This window comes from Eleutherodactylus coqui, chromosome 8 (assembly GCF_035609145.1).
Source record: "Eleutherodactylus coqui strain aEleCoq1 chromosome 8, aEleCoq1.hap1, whole genome shotgun sequence".
Classification (NCBI taxonomy): Eukaryota; Metazoa; Chordata; class Amphibia; order Anura; family Eleutherodactylidae; genus Eleutherodactylus; species Eleutherodactylus coqui.
Window position 1 is genome coordinate 64,172,977 of NC_089844.1, and position 26,595 is coordinate 64,199,571.

Below are 26,595 nucleotides of genomic sequence, written 5' to 3' on the forward strand. Positions count from 1 at the left end.
AAAGTCCTACTCAGCAGTACTGAAGCGGCAACCTATTGACAGTCATGGGGAAGCGAAATATAGTAATGTAATTAACTTGAGCAGAAATACAATTAATGTTCTCTGTCTCCATTTGACTGGTTTTGTTCAACCACTATTCTCATTATATTTTGCCAGCTAAGTCTGATCCTGGTAAATGAAAGCTATAGATGAGAATCTCATTCCACTTTGGGCGATGGTTGGAGCCACACTCAAGTAAAAGATATTAACACATCAAATTATGTGAACTTCAATTTGCAGATTGATATTTGTATCACTGTTATTATACCATCAAATTGCCACAGATCTTGTAGCTAATGCACATGGCCATAACTCAAAGCTAATATGGCGAGCCACTCAGTAGGGGTTTGCGAACCCCTGTTGGGAACCATTGCTATGGAGGAATGTACAAAAAAATTATATCAGATCTTTTTCACCAATTTTGATTCCCATGTGGTTTGGCATATTCCAAAAACAAATAATGGAAAATGAAATGAATCCATTTATACTGAAAACTAGAGATGAGTGAGCACCCAAATGCTTGAGTCCGCGTTATTCGAGTCGAGCTTTTTGTAAAATTCGAGAGCTCTTCTCGAGTAACAAACCCAATTGACTACAATGGGAGACTCGAGCAGTTTTGTATGTGGGATGCCGGGTGCCGAGCTTTTTTTTTCCCCCTCGGTCGGTCAGTCTCTCTCTCTTTCTCTATAGAGTACGCTAATACTCGAACGAGCATCAAGCTCAGCAGAGTATGTTCGCTCAACTCTACTGAAAACCCATTTAATATAGCGTTTCCTTACCAAGCCCCAACTGTGTATAGTCAATGTAGGGAGTGTGTACCATTCTGATGTGGTTTATTAATTAGTGCTCCACAAAACATTGAACTTTTAAAAGAGGTTTTAATATGAGCTAATAATAATATTTACATATGTTTTTATATTTTAAGAATCAATGCCGGATTTCCCGATTGACTCAAACAATGGAAACTGTGGTGGAGCTGTGAGTGGTAAGTTTTCATCATCTGTTAATAAAAATCATTGCTCTTGCTATATCAGTTTGATAAAATTCATTATGAGAGTCAGGTAAATGGGATTTATTTGGCTGTGGTACAGGGACCGGTCCTCACATTTGGACATAGATAGAATGCTATTATTATTTGGTCAGGACATGATTCATGGTCCAAAATCTTCTGAAAAAAATGTGTGATTTTTTTTGATCCTTGGTCTAGACCTTTAGTGCATAGCTGAAGAATTATATGACGATGATTCAGCTGATCAAAATTCAGCATGTTGAGACTGGGTAACATATAACTATGTGTTATATCAGATTCTGTAACACGGAGAACTATTGAAATAATCATCAGGTTTTGGCTTATACCTCCGAATTTCTGAAGACCTATTTGTGCTTCTGTAATTGGGTTCAGTCATACTTTTTCACTGCACGATGTGTCATTGAGGAGTATTGAAAACCTTTTTGCCCTTATTTGTTGTCATCTGGCTTTCTCAAAAACACATATACACTGAGAATAACTTGGATATGATTTTTAACAGAAATGACACCTTGTCAGTAAAAGGACTTTCAATTGCATTTGATTGTTTTAGTTCTAGAGTCCAAATCTTATAAAGAGCTGTCCTTGTTCAATGTCTGAGATCCCCCTGTAAAACGAAAAACGTTTAGTGCCTGAGGAAGGACCCTGAGAAGTTTGAAAGCTCGCAACAACATCATGCATTTTTGTTAGCCATTAAAAGGTATCATATCTACAAGATTACTTGGTTTCTCTTACTGAAAACAGTCAGATTCCCTTGTAACACTCAAAAATTAAGTATTTTTAGGTTTTCCAGTAGCTGCTTCAGAATAATTCACTCTGCACTCAACACGATTTTCTTTTGCTCCCTAGGAATGATAGACACTGGAGATTTGCACTCCTCTCCTTCCATAGACATAGGAAGATAACAGAAGTGTGTGGGATGCTGTCGAGCTCTGTTTATCTATTTTATATTTACTGTTGCATGTATCTAATTTGAACAAGAACAGCAAAAAAAATTGATATTGCTGATAAAAATGTCTGTTATAGATAGTCCCTGCAATATCTGCCAAATGACGTGCCCTCATGTGGGGTGCAATAAGTGGAACTGTTAGGCCCTCTGTCCACGGGCGATGCGAAGTCCCGCGGCAGATCTCCGCCGCGGGAGCCGTTGCCTGGGAGCAGGAGCCGCCGCCGATTCTCCGCCTGTCGCAATGATTCTCTGCTCGTGGACAGGTGCCGGCGCTTTCCATAGCAATGCTATGGAAAGTGCGGGCCGGCGGGATTTGCCAGCGGTTTACCACGCAGCGGAAATCCGCAGCGTTGCCCCGCAGCTATTAGGTTCTATTGAACCTAATAGTGCTATGCTCACGGTGCGCAATTCCACCACGGAATTCCGCCCCGTGAATTCACCCGTACTCATCCACGGCATGTTACTATTTGCCAAGGGCGTACACGCGGTCAATGGAAGCCGTCCGTCACGCTATCTTCTGCTATAGCACAGCAGAAGATAGCGTGAAAACGCTTCCCCGACAGCCGCGTCATATAATGCGGCTGGCGAGTCATGTGACGCTGTGGGCATGTCATATGACGCGCCGAACGCGTCATGCGCTCTACTGCGTCATGCGGGAGGTCGGGCGGCGGTAAGTATGGGGTCTCTGGGGGGGCGCTGTGACGGGCTCCGCTGTGGAATTCCGCTTGCGGAGCCCGTTTTGGCCGTGGGCACTAGGCCTTAGGGTAAAAATCATATTTAAAGGTAATTTGTCAGCACCTTTCTACCTTGAGGGTAGAATAAGGTAATGACAGACGCGCTGATTGCAGCAATATATCTGGCTTATATATCTGTAAAGCAGTTTGTCAGAAACTTGCATTTTATCACTATCAGCTACAAACACATAGGGAATACAGGAAGTAGTCCTCGATATTCATGAGCTTCTGGTCGGCCCCCCAAACCACCTTTCAGGCACTAATTAACACCTGTCTTTTTTGTGCATAGTAATAGGCAGACAGCTGTGAATCAGTGGCTGGAAGGCGGAGTGAATAGGACTACTTCCTGTAAATCCTTAGGTGTGGCTAATATTGAAAAAATGTGAGTTTCTTACAAACTACTGCATGGATACTTAAAGGGGTTGTCCCGCGGCAGCAAGTGGGTCTATACACTTCTGTATGGCCATATTAATGCACTTTGTAATGTACATTGTGCATTAATTATGAGCCATACAGAAGTTATAAGAAGTTTTTCACTTACCTGCTCCGTTGCTAGCGTCCTCGTTTCCATGGAGCCCGCCTAATTTTCGGCGTCTAATGGCCAAATTAGACGCGCTTGCGCAGTCCGGGTCTTCTTCTTTTCTCAATGGGGTCGCTCGTGCAGGATGCCGACTCCGTGTAGCTCCGCCCCGTCACGTGCCGATTCCAGCCAATCAGGAGTCTGGAAACGGCAATGGACCGCACAGAAGCCCTGCGGTCCACCGAGGGAGAAGATCCCGGCGGCCATCTTCAGCAGGTAAGTAAGAAGTCACCGGAGCGCGGGGATTCAGGTAAGCGCTGTCCGGTGTTCTTTTTTAACCCCTGCATCGGGGTTGTCTCGCGCCGAACGGGGAGGGGGGGGGGGGGGGGGGGTTGAAGAAAAAAAAAAACCCGTTTCGGCGCGGGACACCCCCTTTAAGACAAACATATTGCTGCAATCAGAAGTAGTAGCAAAAATGATATAATAATCTTTATTTGTATAGTGCTAACTTATTCCGCAGTGCCTCAAAACATTCAAGAACATAGACGATACAGCAATAACAGGTAGTGATCAATTATTAGGAATAAGGGGGTGGGGCAGCTCCAATGAGCGTAAACACAACATGGAGAAGGTAATGCAGGAGGTACAGGGGTGGGAGATGTACACGGTAGGCAAGGTGGAGAAGTGTGGGAAGCCGTAGGTAGATCTTAGTTCAGGAGTGCAGTGGGAGGGGGGCATGTTGTAGGTGGTGAGGGGGGAGATGAGTTCAGGAGATTTGGTCTGCTTCTTTGAAGATGTGCATTTTCAGGTCACGTCTGAAGCTCCGTGTGTCGGGGATCGTCTGGATGTTTTGGGGTAGTGCATTTCAGAGGACTGGTACTGCTCTGGAGAGGTCCTGGAGGAGGGAGTGTGAGGTTCAGATTAGAGGCACGTTTAGTCTGAGTGTGCTAGCGAAATGGAGTGCGCTGGATGGGTGATGTATGGACAGGAGGGAAGCGATGTATGGCAGCACAGCGCCTTTGTGGGTGAGGAGTTTAAATTGAGTTCTATAGTGGATGGGCAGTCAGTACAGCAACTTGCATAGTGCTGAAGCATCTGAGATGTGGCTAGATAGAAAGAGGAGTCTAGCTTCCGCGTTTAATATGGATTGGAGAGGGGAGAGTCTGGTGCAGGGAAGGCAGATTTGCAGCGAATTGCAGTAGTTGAGCAGAGAATATTTGAGGGTGACAATGAGAGTCTTTAGCGTGTCCGAGGTAAGAAGTGGCCAGATTTTTGCAATGTTCCTAAAGGTGCAGGTGGCATGTTCGGGCCAGTGATTGGATGTGTGGGGTAAAGGAGAGCTCAAAATCCAGTGTGAACCCAAGACAGCAGACGTGCTGTCTGGGTGTTATGATGGTGCCAGATACTGATGGATATGTTGGGGGGAGGTCCTACATCTGGGCACGAAAAATGAATAGAAAAAACACATACAGAATGGGAGGAATTGGGCTAAGCAGTAGCAAATGTGAAAAAGACTTGGGTATACTAATAGATCATAGACTGAACATGAGTCAACAATGTGATGCAGCAGCCAAATAGGCAAACACAATTCTGGGATGTATTAAGAGAAGCATAGAGTCTAGATCACGTGAGATATTTTTTTTGCCTCTACTCCTTTTTAGTCAGAACTCATCTGGAATACTGTATCCAGTTCTGTGCACCCCACTTTAAAAAAGACATAGACAAACTGGAGCAAGTTCAGAGAAGACTTACCAAGATGGTGAGCGGTCTGCAAACCATGGCCTATGAGGAACGGTTAAAGGATCTGGGGATGTTTAGCTTGCAAAAAAGAAGGCTGAGAGGAGACTTAATAGGGGTCTACAAATATCTGAAGCGCTGTCACAGTGCAGAGAGATCAGCCCTATTCTCATTTGCACAAGGAAAGACTAGAAGCAATGGGATGAAACTGAAAGGGAGGAGACACAAATTAGATATTAGAAAAACCTTTCTGACAGTGAGGGTGATCAATGAGGGGAACAAGTTACCACCAGAGGTGGTGAGTTCTCCTTCAATAGAAGTGTTCAAACAAAGGCCGGACAAATATCTGTCTGGGATGATTTAGTGAATGCTGCACTGAGCAGAGGGTTGGACCAGATGACTCTGGAGGTCCCTTCCAACTCTACCATTCTATGATTCTATGGTTGAGGGCGTAAAGACGAGAAGGTCAGTTTTTGAGAGGTTAAGTCTGAGAAAGATGTAGGACATGGTATTTGAGACAACGGATAGACAGTCGGTGATGTTTTGGAGGAATGATGCTGAGATGTTGCGGGAGGAGGTGTAAACTGGGTGTTGTCTGCATAGAGATGGTATTGTAGGCCAAATCTGCAGATGGTTCGACCAATTGGGGCTGTGTAGATAGAGAAGAGAAGGGGGCCGAAGAACGAGCCCTGGGGAACCCCAACAACGAGGGGCAGCGAGGAGGTGAAACCAGCGATGGAGATGCTGAATGAGTGATCAGAGAGGTAGGAGGAGAACCATGAAAGAGCAGTGTCCTCTGATTGAGTGAACCATTGCGACTAGAGGTCGTGATCAACAGTGTCGAATGCTGCGGAGAGGTCAAGGAGGATTAGTATGGAGTAGTCGCCATTCGATTTGGCCATCAAGAGGTCGACTGACACTTTTGTGAGGGCGGTTTCAGTTGAGTGCAGGGGGTGGAAGCCGGACTGTAGGGGGTCGAGGAGAGAGTTGTCAGAGAGAAAGAGTGGGAGGCGGGAATAGACTTGGTGCTCTAAAAGTTTGGAGATGAAGGGGAGATTTGAGATGGGTCGGTAGTTGTCAGTGTTAGTCGGGTCGAGGGTCAGTTTCTTTAGCGGAGGAGATATGATGCTGACTGATTCCTTTAAAGGCAAGTAAAGCTTGTAAAACCAGGACTCAGTTGTAGATACTTGAAAAGTGCTTGAAATATAATAATATTACATTTTATTAAAAGACAAAACAAACAACTCCCAATTTATTTTTAAGGATTTTAAACCAAAAACCATATAATCTGAGACTCACAAAAATAATGTGCGACAACACACATTCCATGCCTATCGCTACTGCATACAGCCTCGCCACGGGTACAGTACAAGAGCGATACATATAGGGTTTATCTTTGTAGCATAGCTATTGGAAAAATTACAGTATCTCTCATTTTCAAGAACTCAGTATCTTTCTTATTATATTCAGTACTCCCTTTTTGTGATTAGATGTCACATTACTAATTTCTCCATTGCTTCCTTAATAGCATTTTTGCTTGTGCTCCTCTCATTGTGCTGAACTTTGCACTTTGTTTATGGTCACTTCTTGCACTTTATTGGAGTTTATCTAATTTATTCATTTATATACTTCCTTGAATATTCAGTGTTTTCAACATCTGCCGACAAAAGCTTGCTAACAGCTTTCGGTCTCATGCACACGGGCAGATCTGATTTGCGGAACCCGTGTGGGGGCACCCATGCAGGAGATCTGTTTATTCTATTGGTCAATACAATTACTGCGATATCAAATTCTTCTGTTTTTTTTGCTGTACTACTTAAAAAAATATATAATAGCTTTGGAAAAACATTAAACTATTTCCTGCCACCATCTTCTGACAGCCATAACTTTTTACTTTCCCGATGACGCAACTGTGTGAAGGCTTGTTTTTTGTGAGACGTCCTGTAGTTTCTATTGGTACCATTTTGGAGTACATATGACTTTTTGATCGCTTTTTAATACATGTTTTTCTTGGCGACAGGGTGAACAAAGAGCATAATTCTGGTGTTTTGTGTTTTTTTTTTCTGGATGATGTTCACCGTGCGGGGTAAATAATGGATCACTTTGATAGATTGGACTTTTATGGTGCAGCGATACCAAATATGTTTTTGTTTTGATTTTTCTTATTATAAATATAGGGAAAAGGATTGTTAATGTTTTTTTTAATTAATTATTTATATTAAAATAAAATATTTTTAAATCAAATTTTTACATTTATTTTTTTAGTCCCCATATGGGACTTGAACTTGAAGGTTTGATCGCTCCGGCAGTATAATGTAGTAAAATGCATAAGCACTGTATTACACTATATCACAATCTGACAATCAAGCCACACCACAGGTATGGCTTGATAGAAAACCATAGCAGAGCTGAGGGCCCTCTTGAAGGCCCCAAGCTGCCATAGCAACCGAACAACACCTCGCGATCTCATTGGATCTACAGGGTTAATAGCCACGGTCAGCATTTACGCTGATCATAGCTATTGTCGAGTGTCAGCTGTGAGAAAAGTTGAATATGTCAATTCTTCGAACATTAATTATGGAGAAACATCCATTGATGTAATATGATAATTATGAATTACGGGGTCACTCTGTTAATTCAGTTCACATGCCTAAAGCAATTACATACAATACATGCCATGTAATCCTTCTCTGCTAATCTCATTGTATTAGATGACCGTAACTGGATTTTTGACTGGGCTCATATTACTTGTGAACTCTACTAGTCTCTACTTAACCTTCAGACGTTTTGTAGGACCCTCTTGTATTCAAATGTTGTCTAATATATCAGTCTTGGACGGTTTCTAAGTCCAAAAATCAAATTTGAAATTTAGAAAAGTTTTATCTACCTTCCCCTGTACTTATACAATATTGTCTAACATTTTATACACTGCTGATATTCGATATTACTATGCTATCCCTAAAGTGAGAGTAAAGGTAGCTTTACACGGGACATCTGTTGGACGCATAAGTGCCCCACAGCCATCTCATGGACGACTGCCTGGCTATCACTCCTGGGCTACCAACAGGAGCGCTAGTCATTCTGTGTATAAAGACGGAGCGACCGGGGATTATTCTAGCTGCCCACCTCCATTCACAGTAAACAGGAATCGCTCAGACATTGAGCAACTCCTGTTTACCCTGCCCAATAGTTGCTTGGTTTTTAGTTCTGCTAGAAACCAAGTAACTCCGATAGGTGAGCGATTTCCTGCTCAGTGCCCTGTCTATGGCTGCGTGTATATGGGCCGATTATTGCCCAAATGCACTGTTTCCAGCAAGAATTCAGGCAATAGTTGCCCCGTGTAAAGGTACTTTAAGGGTCCTTTAACATTGAAGGACTGTTGTTCAGTATATTGCGAAACTGAATAATCATTCAGCGTAAACACTGTCTGACTGAACGACGAACTATAATTTGTTCGCCTATCATTTGTTATACTGCCATAAAAACTGACTGGTGTAAACAATAGAGCACAAGACCCCAAGCACCATATGACAAGAGTCTACAGGCAGCAATACATCAAAGTTTAGAGTAGAAGTCAGATAGCAGTCAGATGAGACAAGATTCAGGCATCTGACATCCCATGTGGACGGAGTTCAGACAAGACAGGGTTTAGGCATCCAAGAACCCAATGGGCAAGGCAGGGTTCATGTGTCCAACAACTCATAGAACAGAGTTCAAACAAGACAGGGTTCAGGCATCCAAGAACCCATTGGACAGGGCAGGGTTCATGTGTCTAACAACTCATAGGACAGAGTTCAAACAAGACAGGGTTCAGGCATCCAAGAACCCATTGGACAGGGCAGGGTTCATGTGTCCAACAACTCATAGAACAGAGTTCAAACAAGACAGGGTTCAGGCATCCAAGAACCCATTGGACAGGGCAGGGTTCATATGTCCAACAACTCATAGGGTTTAAGACATAATTCAGAAATGACAAACTTAAACAGATGACAGATAAGAAAAGAACTGGATGCAGACAAGAGACAAACATGAAGAGATCTATGTATGTATGCTCAACCCAAATGATATCAGGACAATTACCGATGCCCTCTGAGAGGAGGGGCCGGAATATGCATGCACAGACCCATGATTGGCCGTCTGAGCTAATCTACCCCACAGCCAGCCAAATTAATGGACACTTGTAGAGCTAAAATAATCAGTAGCACAAGTGGACACACCATGACATTACCCCAATGGTCACTAGTTTATCACTTCTGAGAGCCTGCAGAAACATTTTCACCTGCTTGACTCACTCTAGCAGCTTCTAATCTAGCATAAAAGTTATTTACTTTTAGAACTGTAGACTTTAGTTGCCCAATTGGCCTTATTGCACAATGGCAGATTTATGCTAACTAGAGTATGCTCAGAGAAGGTTTGTAAGTATCTGCTATGTGACTCCATCAGAGGGCATTGCCACATGGTCATCTGAGCATTCCTCAAAACTTCAGCAAACAATGGCACATTGGTAGCTAAGCAGTAACCATTGATTCTGTCCATACATAATACTAGACATGAGTAGTGTCTAAAGCAATTGTGATGTCATTTACAGGAGTCTGTATGCCTGCTCCTTAATGGTATATTCACACATGACAGATCCGAGTAGCGAAATTTCTGCATCTGAAAATAATTTTCACACATCTGGATGAGTTGTTTCTACCATGTATGCATGGATTTCTGCAAGCCCCATTACAGTTCATTGAAATTTCTACAACAAATCTGCAGTGTGTGAATATATAGTATCCTAGAGCTGGCTGTACACATTAGCTGAATGTAAGGTCGGAAAGGGTTTCATCTCCCCTTAAGGAGAGTATCTATAAGGTGTGTGGAGACACCTAGGAGGTGAGTAAAGAGACTTATAAGGCCATCCATGTTCCTCTGGGAAATATATGCAAATAAGGGAGATGGAACTATACCTCTGCAGCGCCACCTATTGGATGGCAGCATTCCTGCAAATCAATGTCCGACCCTTTATACAGGTCCTTATAACAAAGATTGGGAATTGAAAACGAATCCAGAATCCTACTGCACACTGATTAGGGGCAAAACCCCCAAACAGCTGTCTGTATATGGCTTCTGGCTTGGTTTTCAATTCCCAATCATTGTTATAAAGACCTGTATAAAGGGTCGGACATTGATTTAATGGAATCTTGCCATCCAATAGGTGGTGTTGCAGAGGTATAGTTCCATCCTACTTATTTGCATTGAATGTAGGGTGCTACTTCTAATTTCTGTATGACTGGCTGACAATATAATGTGTATCCATATAAAGAAATCAGCAGCACAAAGATAGGTAAATGCTGTGTATCAAGTCTTTACAGATATAGGTTCAGTAGCCCTCCATTCAAAAAAAATAGAGATTTCGGCACTACTCCAATGTAGATCCTTCAAAGGGAACCTGTCACCGTGGCAGCATGAACCTGAGACAGATCTACACATTGCCCTCATGTATGTGTTATTTGGAAAAGCTGCAGCGTTTCAGGATAAATACACTTTAAAGTTTGCCTGTTTTAACTCAGGAATAGAGTGTCCGAGTCAAAGAGGCGAGAGGCGCCGAGCTATCCCCGCCCGCAGTATGTAAACTGACAGCTCTCTCCCTATATACAAGCAAGGAGAGGAGTGGTTAGTCTACATGATAACGCTAGGGAGAGCCCAGCGCAGCCCACTTCTTTGACTTTTCGGTTTGCTCAGCACTACTGCTGACAGAGGTATCTGGCAGCGCGTTAATCCCTTCTAGCTATTAAGAAACATGCATATGAGGGGATACCGTAGCAGTCAACCAAATGATAGCTTGACCAACATGATATCTAAAGCTACATTTATGTAGTATCTCAGGTTCCATCTGGGTCCCCAAGAACAGGATCTAGATGGAACCCAGAAAGAACCATCGGCTTTCATGACTAAAGACATGAAAGCCTGTCCTGGTCTTGTGATGAGCCCCTAGATCCTCAGCTAATTGGAATACATGCTTTAATACACATATTGTAATATCATTGCACCTGTGTGCCTATCGCAGATATCTATCAGTATATCTATCTCTTATCAAACGATAAAGCAAGTATACTGGAAATGTGTACATTGTTTTATTATAGAATGAATCTTCATTCATTGATACTGGAATATCGCTTTAGAAGCAACCAGTCAGCATTTTCTACTACCCTACTAAAAGTAACTACAGGAGCACGCTAAGGGATTACCTCAATTTCCATAAATACCTGACTTAGACTTCCCTATGAATGCATAGCTTTGCAAGTCATTTTTTAACATCTCCAGTACTGTATGGTAAATCCTGCCTTCTGGTCCAGAGGGCGGGCCTGGACTCACTCAGTCTTTTGAATAAGCCTGTCCACTCTGGCTGCTAAGTTCCCTCGTCATCCACGCATGCGCCAGAAGGTTGTGGACCGGCACATGCACAGAAGATAGCAATAAATCTGCCCACAAAAAGGCTACATCATCTCTGCATGTGCTGGTATGTAACTTTCTGATGCACATGAGGATGACGTGGATACTCCCCAGTCGGAATGGGTAGGCTTATTTAAAAGACTCCAACCAGAAGAGTTCATCCAGGCCCACCAAACTGGACCGGACTTTGGGAATCATCATAGAGGGCAAGAATTTTTTAAAGATGATTTGCAAAGGTATGCTGCCATAGAGAAGCATAAGAAATTATTTCTGGAAATTGTAATACTTTGGTGTGCTTCTTTATTTACTTTAGATGGGTAGAAAATGCTGACGGGTTCCCTTTAAGTTATTTTTTAATAGCACAAATCTTTAGTATAGGAGAGTAGAAGTTTGTTTCAATGGAGGAAAGCACCTTTCATTACTGCTTCAGCTAAATAACATTTCTTTTACCAAATATGAAAATATGTTCAGTTTAATTAAGTGAAAATGTGAGACATAGTCAATATCATAGAATCCCTATAAGACGAAACAGAAGCACTCAGACATAGTGCTCAGATGACATTTCCTGGGACCTGAGACCTGCAATTTTCCTGATGGGGAGAGGAAGTGGTCTGAAATCCAGACCAGCAGAGAACCAAGGTTACATTTTTCATCCACAGTAAACTTTGTCTTTAGAATGCCTTCTTTGTTCATTCATTTCTACACACTTGTACTTTAAACATTGTAACCATTTTTGGTCATTTGGCATAGAGAGTGTAGTGAACAGTGCCCAAATATGTTTTGACCAAAGGGAATCTGTCTCAGAGTGAAAAATGTCTAACTTTACCAGCACAGCTCGGCATGCATCAGCAGCATTCCAGTAAGTTATTCCTGTCTTACAAAACAGCAATTTCTGCTTTTCTACTTAGACAGTAGTAGCCTGCGTGTTATACTGCAATGTGTACGGCTGCTTTCACACCTGCGTTAGGGCTCAGTTCAGGGATTCCATCTCTCTGCTTCGTTTTTGAAAGAGGGAAACTGAGATAAAATGGAAATAAATGGATTAGTTTTTTTCCCTATTGATTTCAATAAGGTTTAAAAAAATTTAAAAAAAAACGTAAAGGCTTCCATTTTGTCAGGTTTCCGTTTTTTTGGACAAAAAATAATTGCACAGTCTGCCACCGGAGCCACGCAGCTGTTTCTTGGGCGGCTGCCAACAGGTAAGTATTGTGGCTGTTTTTTTTTTTTTCTATACCAGGCCCAGCTGTTAACATTTTTTTATATTGGAAAACCCCTTTAATTCCAACAATCACATTAAAATTGGTAAAACCCTCCCGAAAATGACCATTTTTATTGTAGATTTTGGATTCATGTCTCATGTAAATATATTTGACGCAGAACTGAATGGCCATAAGTGCATTTTTAACTCCTTGGTAACTTAAAGAGGTTGTCCGAGTTAAGAAAACCCCTGTCACCAGGTCTCCCATCCATTAAAATAAGAAATCAGAGCTTACTCTGATTGCTCTTGACGGCTCCGGTCTCTGCTGTCTTTGTTTACAGGCTGCTGTGACGTCCCATGATACTCTTTTGGCATTTTTGGGTTTATTTTTTTACAAAATTTACTGTGCTGGATAAATATAATATTTTATAGTACGGATTGTTATGGATGTGGCAATAACAATTACGCAGGGGGTTCTTTTTTCATTTTTTTCAATAATTAAAGCTCTGTGTATAAGGGGGAAAAGGCTTTAACCTTTTTTTTTCTTTAAAAATGTTTAGCTGCCATGGTCAGCAGAGTGTAGCATCTGCAGAGGTAATTAGATGAGCAAGTCTTCATAATTTCATTCTTTTTCTGGGGGAAAGAACCCTACATGTGACAATTAGAGAGCAAATATGCTCTCTGATTGTTGGTAGGTAATAATATGAACAAAAATGTATGTCATCCCTCTCTTGGGGCAGGAGGAGATATGGTAGAATCACAGATCTTCTCTGCTGAGAGGTGGTCCTACCCTCAACCCCCTCCTTTTTTTGCTTTGCACACACTCACTGAAAACTGTGAGTTCACTATTCCTAACTCCACTCCGGTCCCATAAGGGCTGACATGCTTTTTGTGTAAAAGCTGACATGACAAGAATCTTAGCTTAAAAATGACACCAAAAGCATGTTGGGAGCCCTGATAGAACCAGAGCTACAGTTAGTAAAATGAGCTCTGTTTGTCCAAAACTGTAGTGTCCTTTTCCTACAGAATGACTATTGCTTGTCCTAAACTGCTGGGGGTTTAAGCTGTTATTTAATTTGATTCCTGTATAATTGGCTCATTTAAAATAACATATTTATGTGTAAGGACATATTATTGCAATTTTCTTTTCTTTTACTTTATTATGGTAGTACTGTACACATCAGCCTGGCCCACCCAAGCCCAATGGAGAATCCTCCTATGCTGTGACACTTTCAAGGTCTTGCAAAGGACAAGCCGATTTGGTACTGGTTTGGGGACAGTCTATGTATTATGGCATATTCACAAATTAGACCTGATTGATGATATGTCCTGTGTGTGCCATGATAACAACCAAGCTTATGATGAAATAAGTGGCTGCGCACTAAGAAGTAGATGCATTTTAATTTCTATCGGGGTGTGCACATTTTTGCAAATATGTAAACAACACTTCGTAAATATGTTTAAAGTTTGCATAGTCCTCTTGTTCTAAAAGGATTTTCCGTTCTCTAGAAGTGTATGTGAAGGCCTAATAGCAGAACACTGAAGTAACAATTTTGCTGTCTAGTTCATGAGTTATTACAGTGTTGGTCACTGTTGCTTGAATGGTCACTGGAAGAAGTGGTATAAATTATAGATTCCTATTTCTTCTCCACACTACTGTGTCATTACTGTGTATTTCTAGAGGCCTAACTCTGTGCCTGACTTACTCATGCAAATATTTTTAAGCTGTAAGTGTCACGTCCAATCTGGATGCACTGAATCTGAAAACCTGAAAGACTCACCAACTATGAACAAACAGATTGTAAGTGCACACAAAACAGTGGTAAACAATAAAGAAGACACCAGGGAAACACTGTCTGTTTGCATCCTTTACCCAGGAAAGGGACCTGTCTATATGCAATAACCCCCCCTAACAAGGGTGAACCTGAGCACGTACCTTGGTCACTAGCAGACCCTACATGGGAGAGGAGAAAACCACAGAGAACAAGACCTGCCTATATGCAGATAACCCACCCTAACAAGGGTGAACCTGAGCACACACCTTTGTCACTAGCAGACCCTACATGGGAGAGGAGAAAACCACAGAGAACAAGACCTGCCTATATGCAGATAACCCACCCTAACAAGGGTGAACCTGAGCACGTACCTTGGTCACTAGCAGACCCTACATGGGAGAGGAGAAAACCACAGAGAACAAGACCTGCCTATATGCAGATAACCCACCCTAACAAGGGTGAACCTGAGCACACACCTTGGTCACTAGCAGAACCTACATGGGAGAGGAGAAAACCACAGAGAACAAAACCTGCCTATATGCAGATAACCCACCCTAACAAGGGTGAACCTGAGCACACACCTTTGTCACTAGCAGAGCCTACATGGGAGAGGAGAAAACCACAGAGAACAAAACCTGCCTATATGCAGATAACCCACCCTAATAAGGGTGAACCTGAGCACACACCTTGGTCACTAGCAGACCCTACATGGGAGAGGAGAAAACCACAGAGAACAAGATATCAACAATAGTAACCTCTGTACTTATCTTTATGAAAAATCAGGAAAGTGGGAGATCCAGCACCAACCTCTATCTTTCACCACAGTCAGAGGAAGAACTGAATTAAACAGCAAAGAGCTAAGTTCAAGGCAAGGTTAAATATCCCTCCCAAACTACCCACAGGTGAAACCAAGCAAGCCTTACCTAAAACCACTCCCACCAGAGCCAGAAGATGAAGAGAACCAAATACAAGACCTGAACCAGATGACTAGAAGGGAACAGATCCCAGAACCACCGCAACATTATCTGAATTGTGAGAAATGTATTGTACTACAAAGTCCATATTATATGCCATGGAAATCATGGCGTAACTTTTTCAGTCTCACAAATGGGCAGTTTAACCCCTTCCCGCTCCAGGGCGTAAGTTTACGTCCTGGCAGCGGGGTACTTCCCCGCAACAGTGCGTCAACTTACGTCCTAGGGATAGTGCAAGATCATAAGTGATCCTGCGCTATCCCGCAGCGGGAGCCAGCTGTCAGTCATAGCCGGCCTCCCGGTGCAACAGCGGGGGTGCATCGGAGATGCTCCCCCCCCCCCCCCGCTGTTAACCCCTTCCCTGCCGCGATCTATGTAGATTGCGGCATGGGAAGAGTTCACAGAGGGAGCGCGCTCTCTCTCTGACGTCACCGGGTTCTCGCGATATAATCGCAGAGAGCCCGACTGGTTGCCATGGCAACAGGACACCAGATACTGGCGTCCTATATTGCCATAGCCTGTGATCGCTGTATTAGCAATAAGGCATTACAGGGCAGTAGCCCTGCAATGCCTTATCACAGCGATCATCAGTGCTGTACTGTAAGTCCCCCAGTGGGACACAAATGGTGTAAAACAAAGATAATAAGAATGAATGAGCGTATTTCAGCCTGTGACTATACTGCGTATTCACAGGTTGAAATACGCATACGGCCGTGAGAATACACCCATAGTGAGCTGTAGAATATGTTGACGCTACTGTATATAAATAAAGAATCGGTTCAATATAGTATTTTTCGCCTTTTTGTTGTCACAAAAAAGTGCATTTTAAATTCCCAAATTCCTGATGTAACTTTTACGTTTTCTCATTTTCTCGTACTGGCATTTGACACGGAATAGCAAAAAAACACTTGCTGCCCTGCAATGTTTGATAGAGCAAAAACATCACAATTCATTCCCCTGAAAGCAAGCACAAATGTTGGCAGAATGTCTGGCAGATACAGTGCTATAGACACAGCAGGCATTGACTGAATTTCAATGAGTTGCTTATTCTATAGGGATACGAGGTCAGTAAGAGTGCAGAGAAAATGACACTAAAATTACCAGCATCATAAAGTACATGGAGAAGAATTTCCCTGTCAAACATGTAGACTGGTTGTATGATATTGTGTATTTATAATCTAGTGGAGATTATGTTAATATATACTATATGGCCAAAGTAAGTAAACAGCCCTCATGATTATTGAGTTCAGGTGTTTCAGTCAAAACCATTTCGAAAAGTATATAAAATCAACCACAAAGTCATATAATCTCAATAGAAAAACATTGGCAGTAATATGGGTCATACTGAAGCCCTCGGCACAATGGCATCATTGTGATTAGATGCCACTTCTGTTGTAACTCAATTTGTGAGATTTATGATCCATATGTTCTGTTATGGTGAAAGTGAAGCATCTAAGACTAACAACTTCTCGGTCACACAGCAGGAGACGACACAACCTCAAGCAGCTGAGTGCTGAAGTGCAAGTGCATAGTGAGTAGTAATAAGCAAACGTTTGAAAAGTTTGGTTTGGCCAGTTCGCTAAACTTCTACAAAAAGTTTGGTTCAGTCCGAATGAGTTCGAACCGAACCAAAAGTTTACAAAGACCCGTAAAACTTGTGAATAACACTGTCTAAGGCTGGTTTTCACGCCAAGCCGATATACGTCGTCCTCATCTGCAGGGGGGGGGGGGGGGGAGGATGGAAGAGCCAGGAGCAGGAACTGAGCTCCTCTCTGCCTCCTCTCCACCCTCTCTCCGCCCCCTGCACTATTTGCAATGAAAGGAGGTGGGGCGTGGGCGGGGCTAAGTTTCGAGAATTAGCCCCTGCCCCCACCCCGCCTCTCCCCATTGCAAATAGTGCAGAGAGGCGGAGAGGAGGCAGAGAGGGGGCGGGAGCTCAGTTCCTGCTCCTGGCTCTTCCATCCTCCCACCCAGCAGATGAGGATGACGTATATCGGCTCGGCGTGAGAACCGAGTCGATATACGTTCGTGTGAATCCAGCCTAAGATTCATAAAAGCCGTGTGTTAAAGAGAGTGCTAATTGGGTTTTTATGGATCTTCGACAGTGTTTTATACCAGTGTTCAGAACTAGTGTTGAACAAACTGAACACGTAGAACTCGGTTTCATGTAGAACTTTGCTAAAGTTTGTGCCAAACTAAATTTTTTGCAAAGTTTGACCCAAAACAGGATTCTACTGGTTTGGTTCGCTTAAGGGCTATTTCAGATGACTGTATATCGGCTCGGTTTTCACACCGAGCCGATATACTGTGGCCTTGTCTGCAGGGGGAGGAGGATAGAATAGCCAGGAGCAGGAACTGAGCTCCTGCCCCCTCTCCGCCCCTCGCCACTATTTGCAATAGGAGGGGGCAAGACTTAGTTCCGCCCCTCCCCTACCATTGCAAATAGTGGCGAGGGGCCGGGAAGGGGTGGGAGCTCAGTTTCTGCTCCTGGCTCTTCCATCCCCCCTGCAGACAAGGACACCGTATATCGGCTCGGCGTGAAAACCGAGCCGATATATGGTCATCTAAATAAGCCCTAAGACTAATGGTAAGTAAAATTGCAGTGGGTCCAGAGAGTCTTCACACTCTTTCACTTTTTTTACATTTTGTTATGTTGTGGCCTTGTGCAAATTTACAAAATGTCATGATTTTCCCCATCATTCTGCACTTTTTTGCCATCACGCAGCAACGTGCGAATGGCAGATGACACGCTAATTAAGAACGGACCTTGATAGTGGCTATTCTTTCATGTGATTTTTCATTACGTACGTACGAGCATAAGAACGCATACGGTCGTTTGAACGACGCCTCATGCTGTTTCAGCAACGTCCTTCGCAACAACGCTTCTTATTCTTTATTACCCTATCATTAATTTGAATAGGTGAATACAGTAAATGAAAATGGGCAAAAACAGGGCAAACTGTGATTTTTTTTTTACGAGGACATTAGTCCGTGTAGAAAAATTGCATGTGGTAACAGCCCCATTGACTTTCATTTTTATTACAGAAACAGACAGCACAGGGACCAAAAATATGCCCTTGAGAATAAGTCCTTAAAATGTGATCGCTCTCAGTAAGAGAAGCCAAGTAATCTTGTAGATACATTTTAATGGCTAACTTATACATGATGTTATTGCGAGCTTTCGAATCCTCCTTCCAGTATAATGAAACAGATTTGGATGGGGCACATATACATATGATCAAATCCAAATCTGTTTCATTATTCCTGAAGAAGGATTCTGAGAGGATCCTAAAGCTCGCATGAACATCATGTATTTTTGTTAGCCATTTAAAGGTATCATATCTACAAGATTACTTGGTTTTTCTTACTGAGAACAATCACACTTTGCTCTACTGGCTTATATGGTACTAAACTCTTTTCATTTTAAGTCCTTAAAGTGACAGTGTAAGGTACAATTTTAAATAACTTTGAAAATTTTGAATCAACTGTACACCATCACCGCAATTTCAAATGCTCAATATAGATGAAACACTACTGAGGGGTTAATTAACACCTATATAAGGCAGAGCAGGGCTGCGCCCTTTTTCCTCCTTACTGAGAGGCGGTCCTGGTTGCCAGGACTTAGCCCCGACCCCTTTCTCTGGTGTTGGACCTGGCCAGGAAGGAGACACGTAAGAGGATTGGGAAAGAGCGGGCAGCACCCAACACAAGGCTTGTACTCTTTGCCAGGACAGCGGCAGGGAGGGACCTAGAAACAGTGCTGAGAGAGGAAGCTCTTGTCAGCGCAGGAAGTCATGCTCCAACCCCTTGTGACATGACCCCTAGAGGACTAGCCAGGGAAGGTGACTCAGCCACCATATATAAAATGAAATTTTACTATGACACCAGACAAGATGTGAGACTGTGTAGAGAAGGAGAGGGGCAATGGTACCAGAGAGCAGAGTAAGGAAGAAAGTGGGAGTGCTGAGTGCCAGAGCATAGCCCAAAGGTGTGATCAGTGCAAGGCCCACAAAAACAGCGGATGCCTGTTCTAGGGCCAACTCCCACTGGGCTCCAAAAAGCACAACTCAGTGGAACTGCACGGTACCGCCCAGGACGACATTGCGGAATTCGCTGTCACTGAGTTGAGTCTTATTAACCCTTTCCAATCCACTGTCTGACCTCTGAAGACATTGATTTAAGGCTGTACAGCTCCGATGTTGGAAGACGCCTGTTGGGGTTCTCTTACTGTATATCGCTGGCCTCTCTGCTGTTGGAGCCTATCCAACGTGTCACCTCATGGAGTACTGGCTTTAGCCAGCATATAGCGCCATTGTATAACAGCAGAAAAATAGGAAAACCAGAATACAAATTGGATTGGAAAGCGTTAAACTCACTAAATATTCTGCACACTTATAGCGACTTTTACAGGACTAAGCAGGCCAGCTACCAGGATAATACAATAAATACTTTCCTTTGGGACACTGGACATTCCTAAAAGGGCTCGAGTATCCGATTGAGCAACTGGAACAGTGAATTTTACCGGAATCGAGTCTGGACTATCAGACACTAATATTAGAGCCTTTGCAAATTCACACTTTGCAGAAAGTAATTGTTATTTATGGGCAGGGTGCATCAAGCCACAAGCATCGTTCTCAGCAAGTGGGATGATGTCCAAATTATCTTACTTTAAATGTGTTAACATTTTAATTATTTTATGCGAAGTGAGAAAAATTGTTATTTCCAGATACAAGTAACAGCAAAGTGGTGGGTTTTAGTTAGATGTAGCCGGGATTCTGCAGGGTTCCGCGCAAGTTGCTTCTTTAATTACTACTTTCCATTGCATGATATTGTTTTCTTTTACCATGAAATGAATGTTTGTTATTGTGTAACTGTCGTCTACATCGGATCCTGTAAGCTGTGTCACCTAGCAGCCCCCGCGACACCAACACAAAGCTCTGGCCTCAATACATATACCTACACACACTACAACGGGTAGCGATTCCCTTAGATAGCATTATTATTGGATTACAAAGGGAGCGCTCTGATACACTTGCGGGGCTAATTAAAATGTATTTTCATTTCTCGGCAAATCCTTTGTTCTGCTGATTTGCAAAGATTTCAGATTTGCAAAGCAAAGTATATGAATGTGGATGACCTTCCGTATTAACCCTTTCCAATCCACTGTCTGACGTCTGAAAACATTATGATTCAAGGCTGTACAGCTGCAATGATAAAAGACGTTCCTTAAGGTTCTCTTACTGTATATTGCCAGCCTCTCTGCTGTCGCAGCCTATCTGTGTCACCCGATGCAGTACTGGCTTTAGCCAGCAGATAGCGCTGTTGTATAATGGCTGAAAAAGAGTAAGCCCCCTAGGAAAATGAGGATACAAATTGAATTAGAAAAGGCTAAAGAGAGCTATTATATAATAACCTATATTAGAGTAATTGCTATTCATGCAATTCCCTATTTCATTTTGGCTGGTTGACCAAAGGTTGGGATCATGTGATTGTCACTTGAAACTGAAGAAAATACTAAAGCCAAAAATACACTCTGGCTTTATCAGTTCTTACTGATGACTAGTTAAAGGGTTTTCCAAGTTATTGAGCTAATGAGGAGAGGGTAGGAAATGGTTAGGAAAAACTCAGCGCACCAATCCCCCATCGGTCTGCTCCTTCTGCACCACTCGTCTTTATTTACTTTGACCACAGCGGTGACGTTCCACACATACACGTGACCACTGTAGCCTATTACTGGCCTCCGTGGTCTCTCAAGCTGTACACTTGAAATTTGGCGTATCCAAAATTCCATAAAAACTTCTTGCTTTTTTGTACCATGTTAAAATAATAAATAATAATAATCTTTATTTATATAGCGCCAACTTATTCCACAGCGTTAAGTACAAGAGAGGTGTCATGGTACAGTGATTAGAGATGAGCAAGCGTACTCGTTAAGGCAAATTACTCGAGCGAGTATCGCCATTTTCGAGTACATGCCTACATGCCTGCTTGCCCGAAAAGATTCGGGGGCCAGGGGGGGTGAGCGGTGAGTTGCGGGAGTGAGCAGGGGTGAGCGGGGGGAGAGAGAGTGAGAGAGACCCCCCCCACCCCATTCCCACCCGCTCTCCCCTGCCGCACCCCGAATCTTTTCGGGCAAGCAGGCCTGTACTCGAAAATGTCGATACTCTCTCAAGTAATTTGCCTTAACGAGTACACTCGCTCATCTCTAACAGTGATCAATCCTTAGGCCTCCTTCACAGAAGCGTTGTTTTGACGCTCCGATTGCTGCGCTAAAAAATTGTGACTATTGGAGCATGAAATTGCATGAACAGAGAATAGCTGTGACCAAGGGATTCATTGGTTTTAGTAGACGCAATTTTTTTGACGTTCCTACTTTGCGTCAACATGCCGCTCGTGTGAAAGAGGGCTCACGTGTTTTGGATCATCCGGGTCCTTGTTCACGGCATACATGACCTTAAAAACAGTGTAACGTTTAAAATCAAAGCTCACCAATCACAACGTAATAAATAATAACAATCTTTATTTGTATTGCGCCAACTTATTCCGCAGATGGGGGTATTCACGGACACGAATGGAACAACAATTACATGTGATAATGAAATAAGAGACAATAGGGATGGGGGGGGGGTCTGTGCCAGGGTGATGCAGGAGGTTCAGGGGAAGGGGTGTACAAGGTAGACATAATGGAGAATGTGGGGTGCCATAGGTAGGCAATAGTCGAGACGTGTATTAGGAGGGGCGGGGTATGTTATAAGGAGGGGGGATTTGCTCAGGATGTTTAGTAATGTAGTTCAGTAATGATTTTCATATGGAACAGGTACTTATTAGCAAAGTAATTTGCATACTAATTTTGCTAGAAACATGCATTAACCCTATAAATCATTTTTATGGTTCTTTTCTAATGGAAATCTTGTTCTTAAATTGAGAACCCAAAATGCGTCCGTACCGAAAACTTGTCTCCTCCAATTACCTCCTCTTGATGGTTTCTTAACTATTTCAATACCTTTGTAACAAAGGGATTGAAGGGACCCGCCATGTGTTTCCATAAAATGCTCTGCAGCAGCGGACGTGTGTGAATGGTTTCTTTGTATGCCGGCTGTGTGTTCCTAATTGTGCATCCCACATAGGTCAGGTTACAGGATCTACATAAAATAACATAGAAATCATGATGGGTGTCACAATGTATAAAATGTGGAATACTATAAGTCTACTTCCCAGCACTCAAATGGAATGATTGTGATTTGTCCCCACGTACCCATACATTACCCTGGGCCACAGGGAAAAAACTTAGCCCAGTATTAGTGGTATTGTTGGTATGCTTAACTCACTAGTAGAGAGTATATTAATAGGGCCGGCTTAGCATGAGCGTATTTGTGCGCACCTGGACGCAGTTTTTTTTTTGCGTGCGCATCAGCGTATTTTACTGTACTTTTTGCTACCACAAGACATGTTCATTTGCACGTGGCAAACAAACGCACCAATTAAAATGGCTAATTAGTTCCAGTTGTGTTCTTTTTCCAGCAGAATTACGCAGTGTTTTACACATGTACTTGCGTATCGCACACACATTTGCGCACCACCATTGACTTCAATGGGGACCTTTGGTGTGAAAATACACGGAAAAATAGAACATGTTCTATTTTTTGGTTGCGCCACGGAAATGCGTGCAAAAAATATTGTAATGTGACTAAAACCATTTAAATCAATGGGTTCTATTTTTTGTGTATTGCACGCACAAATTTTGTGCACGCAAATATTTGTACAAATACGCCCGTGTGAAGCCGGCCTTCAGATGAGCATAAGCGCAAAAACGTTCACTCCAGCGCAACATATTTGCGCTGTGAAGGAGTGTTTTTTGTGCGTGTGCCTGCGCAAATAATAGGCACAATAGTAATATCAAGGACTACTTCTTGTAGTCCTCTATATATGCACTGCTAATGAAAAAAAATCAGATAGATTACTTTCCAAGGCTATCATGGTCTAGTAAAATAGTATCGGGTCATCTGTATGCCTCATTTTAACCCTTTCCAATCCACTGTCTGACCTCTGAAGACATTATGGTTTAAGGCTGCATAGCGCTAATGTTGGAAGACATCCGTCGGGGTTCTCTTACTGTATTTTGCCAGCCTCTCTGTTGTCGGAGCCTATCCAACGTGTCACCTCATGCAGTACTGGCTTTAGCCGTTGTATAATAGCAAAAAAAAGAGTAAGCCCCCTAGGAAAACCAGGATACAAATTGGTTTGGAAAGGGTTAATGAATGAATTTAGATTAGATGAGGAATTACACATAAATCTAACCCATTTGTGATTATGATGCCATTCCCATGTGCCTTTACCATTTCAGTCTTAATACCATTTTCTTTTTTCTTTCAGAGCATTGTAAATGTAAGCCAATGAAAGCTTCACAGAAGACCTATCTCAAGAATAACTACAACTATGGTGAGTGAGAAAACGGAATAACGTGGTAACATACAGTGTTTTTCCCCAAAAATAAGACCCTGACTTATATTATTTTTTTCTCCCAAAGAGATGCTTGCTCTTATTTTCGGGGGAGGTCTTATTATACTACCTAGCAGGCTCGGTCCAGGTCTCTCCCACTTCTCTCCTGAGCTCCGATGTGCTGTGCTGCGGCATTGATTGGCCAATTCATAAATCCCACAATGTGATGGCAGCTCTTGAAAAGCAATCACAACTATCGCATTGCTTCATTGAGCGCTGCATTGATTGGCTAGCAGCGCTTGAGAACCAATTTGAGCCATCGCTTGCTGGAAGTTGGATTTATGAATCCTGTAAAAAACCAGGAAGTCATCTTCTGTGGGTGTCCAAGGATTGCAAGAAGCATGTCGGGGTTCTGTAGAGCAGTGGGAGGGACCCGGACCAAGCCTCCTAGGTAATATATTCCTTTTTTTTCTTTATTGTAATGCAGCCAGGGCTTATTTTCAGGGTTAGGCTTAAATTTCAAGCCTCCCCGCAAATCCAGAAAAAAATCAGGGTAGGGCTTATTTTGAGAGTATGTCTTATTTTCAGGGAAACCGGGTAGTATGTAAGGCCGAAAAAAGACTTATCAATCCAGTTCAGCTTATTACCCCCCAATGTTGATCCAGAGGAAGGCAAAAAAAACCAACGAGGTAGAAGCCAATTTTCCCATTTAAGGTTTGGTCTCTTTTAATTATGAGATCAATTTAATTTTTTCTCTTCAAAGCAGTTCTCCAGTTTGGAAAATCCCTACTTGACAATTGATCAATGAGAGCTGCGCCAGCACCTTCGCTCCGTACTTCTGTGTATTCCTGTGCTGACAGTGGGCTCACAATCAGTGGATCGCTGTGGTCCTGAGCGTTGGACCCCAACTGAACAACTATTGATGACCTATCTGGTGAATAGGTCATCAGTAGTATTTCCATGGCAAACCTCTTTAACAATAAACTGATAATGAAGTGTTCTTTAGTTGGGTTGATCACATGTGATCTGGAGGAAACCTGACAGTTAAGGACGTTTTACTTGGGCAGATAATCATGGAGGAATATTCACCTTAACATTTGTTCACCCAATCATCTGCCTGTGTGAAGGTACCGCTGATCACTCAACAAAGGGGCAAATGCTCGTAAGCTGGGTGATCGCATCTTTTATGCGGTACCAAAAATCACCATAATCAGCAAGAGATCTCCCCTGTGTTGGTCCTCTGTCCCTCCGGGTTGGTCTGTAAAGTGTTGTTAAACGAAGCATCCAGTCGATCAGATGTGTAGTAAAAGTCATATTGATGGCTGTCTGGCTGGACATTGAGTTCCCCACAGATCCCAAATCTTAGTAGGGTTTGATCCCATTATTAGCTGAAAGGTGTGCACATTATCACCGCTCTAGTGAAATTAGACAACCGGAAAGGAATTGCATATGTGTTTACCCATGTAGTGAAAATTGGACTGGAACCCGGGCCTTCCAAGGATTGGGGTTGGGGGAGGATTGCGTTTGTTCTACCATCATCTATGACTACAGTAATTGCTGTGTCATAAACATCAAATTGGAGACACTGCTCACACACTTTCTTCACTTCACTTGTTTATAATGTGCTAGGAGGACCTTTATAACTATTTCTTGGTACGCCTACCAATGATCCACTGAACTTTTTCGCATCTTTGATGAATGATATTCAGAATTGGGGTAAATCCACATCATGTTGTAAAAACAACAGAGATTATGAAAATCATGACAAACGACTCCCTAAGGCCACCTTCTCACACACAGTATATTAGTCCTGGGCATTTCACAGCAGAAGCCCCGCAGCAAATATTCAAGAAATCCACAGTGGCCAAATCCACACCCTAATGGTGCAAATCTTGCTGTCATTTAGTTGCAGATCGGATGCAAATTCTAACCCCTACATTTCAAAGGTTGAAATCCGCAGCATAGATAGGCATGCTGTGGATTGGGAATCTGCAGTGCTTTTTCAAAAAACACTGGATTCGTTGCAGAAAATTCCCATACCCCGTGAATGACATTTTTGGATTTTTTTTCCACATGGCTTGGACTGTAAATGCTGGCGAAATGTTGTAGCTGTGTGTGAAGACGGCCTTATAGTCCAGCTGATACAGTCAGATGAAAGCATAGAGCAAAGGGCTGGCACTTTGCTGATGACAGAGACGGGTAAAACAACTTGGCAACACTTAAGTCTTCATTATTAATCATGTTTCTAAAAATTAATTTAGGACCGAGAATTTATCTTTCCTTTGCTTTATCCAGTAATCCGCGCCAAAGTGAAAGAAGTGAAGGTGAAATGCCATGATGCCACCGCAGTTGTAGAGGTCAAGGAGATTCTGAAGTCTTCCTTGGTGAACATTCCGAAAGATACCGTCACCCTGTACACAAACTCTGGCTGCCTGTGCCCACAGCTGGTGGTCAATGAGGAGTATATAATAATGGGATATGAAGACAAAGAGCGGACCAGGTAATATAAACTTTTACTCTTTAGTTGTGTATCTTTAAACATTGTCAATTTTTGGCTGCAAATTTTCCTGTGAATCCAAAGCAAGTCTACAACCAGAAAGGCAATACATTTAAATATCTGTCTTGTTTCATAACAGACTTCTGCTAGTAGAAGGTTCCCTGGCTGAGAGATGGAGGGATCGTCTTGCAAAGAAAATTTCGGTAAGAATACAAATTAACAGTAGACCGGCAGCTCCGAAATTGGATTATACAGTACTGTAGAAGTA

At 42.7% G+C, this 26,595-nt stretch overlaps 1 protein-coding gene across 1 annotated transcript in view; it reads left to right on the top strand.

Annotated features, from left to right (window-relative positions):
- The window catches only part of FRZB (frizzled related protein), a 48,324-nt gene that overhangs the window by 20,262 nt on the left and 1,467 nt on the right, over positions 1-26,595 (top strand). Inside the window, exons 2-5 of the mRNA XM_066575749.1 lie at positions 965-1,024; positions 23,765-23,830; positions 26,126-26,330; positions 26,467-26,530. Coding sequence (XP_066431846.1) covers positions 965-1,024; positions 23,765-23,830; positions 26,126-26,330; positions 26,467-26,530 — 395 coding nt within the window. The remainder of the gene's footprint in view (positions 1-964; positions 1,025-23,764; positions 23,831-26,125; positions 26,331-26,466; positions 26,531-26,595) is intronic.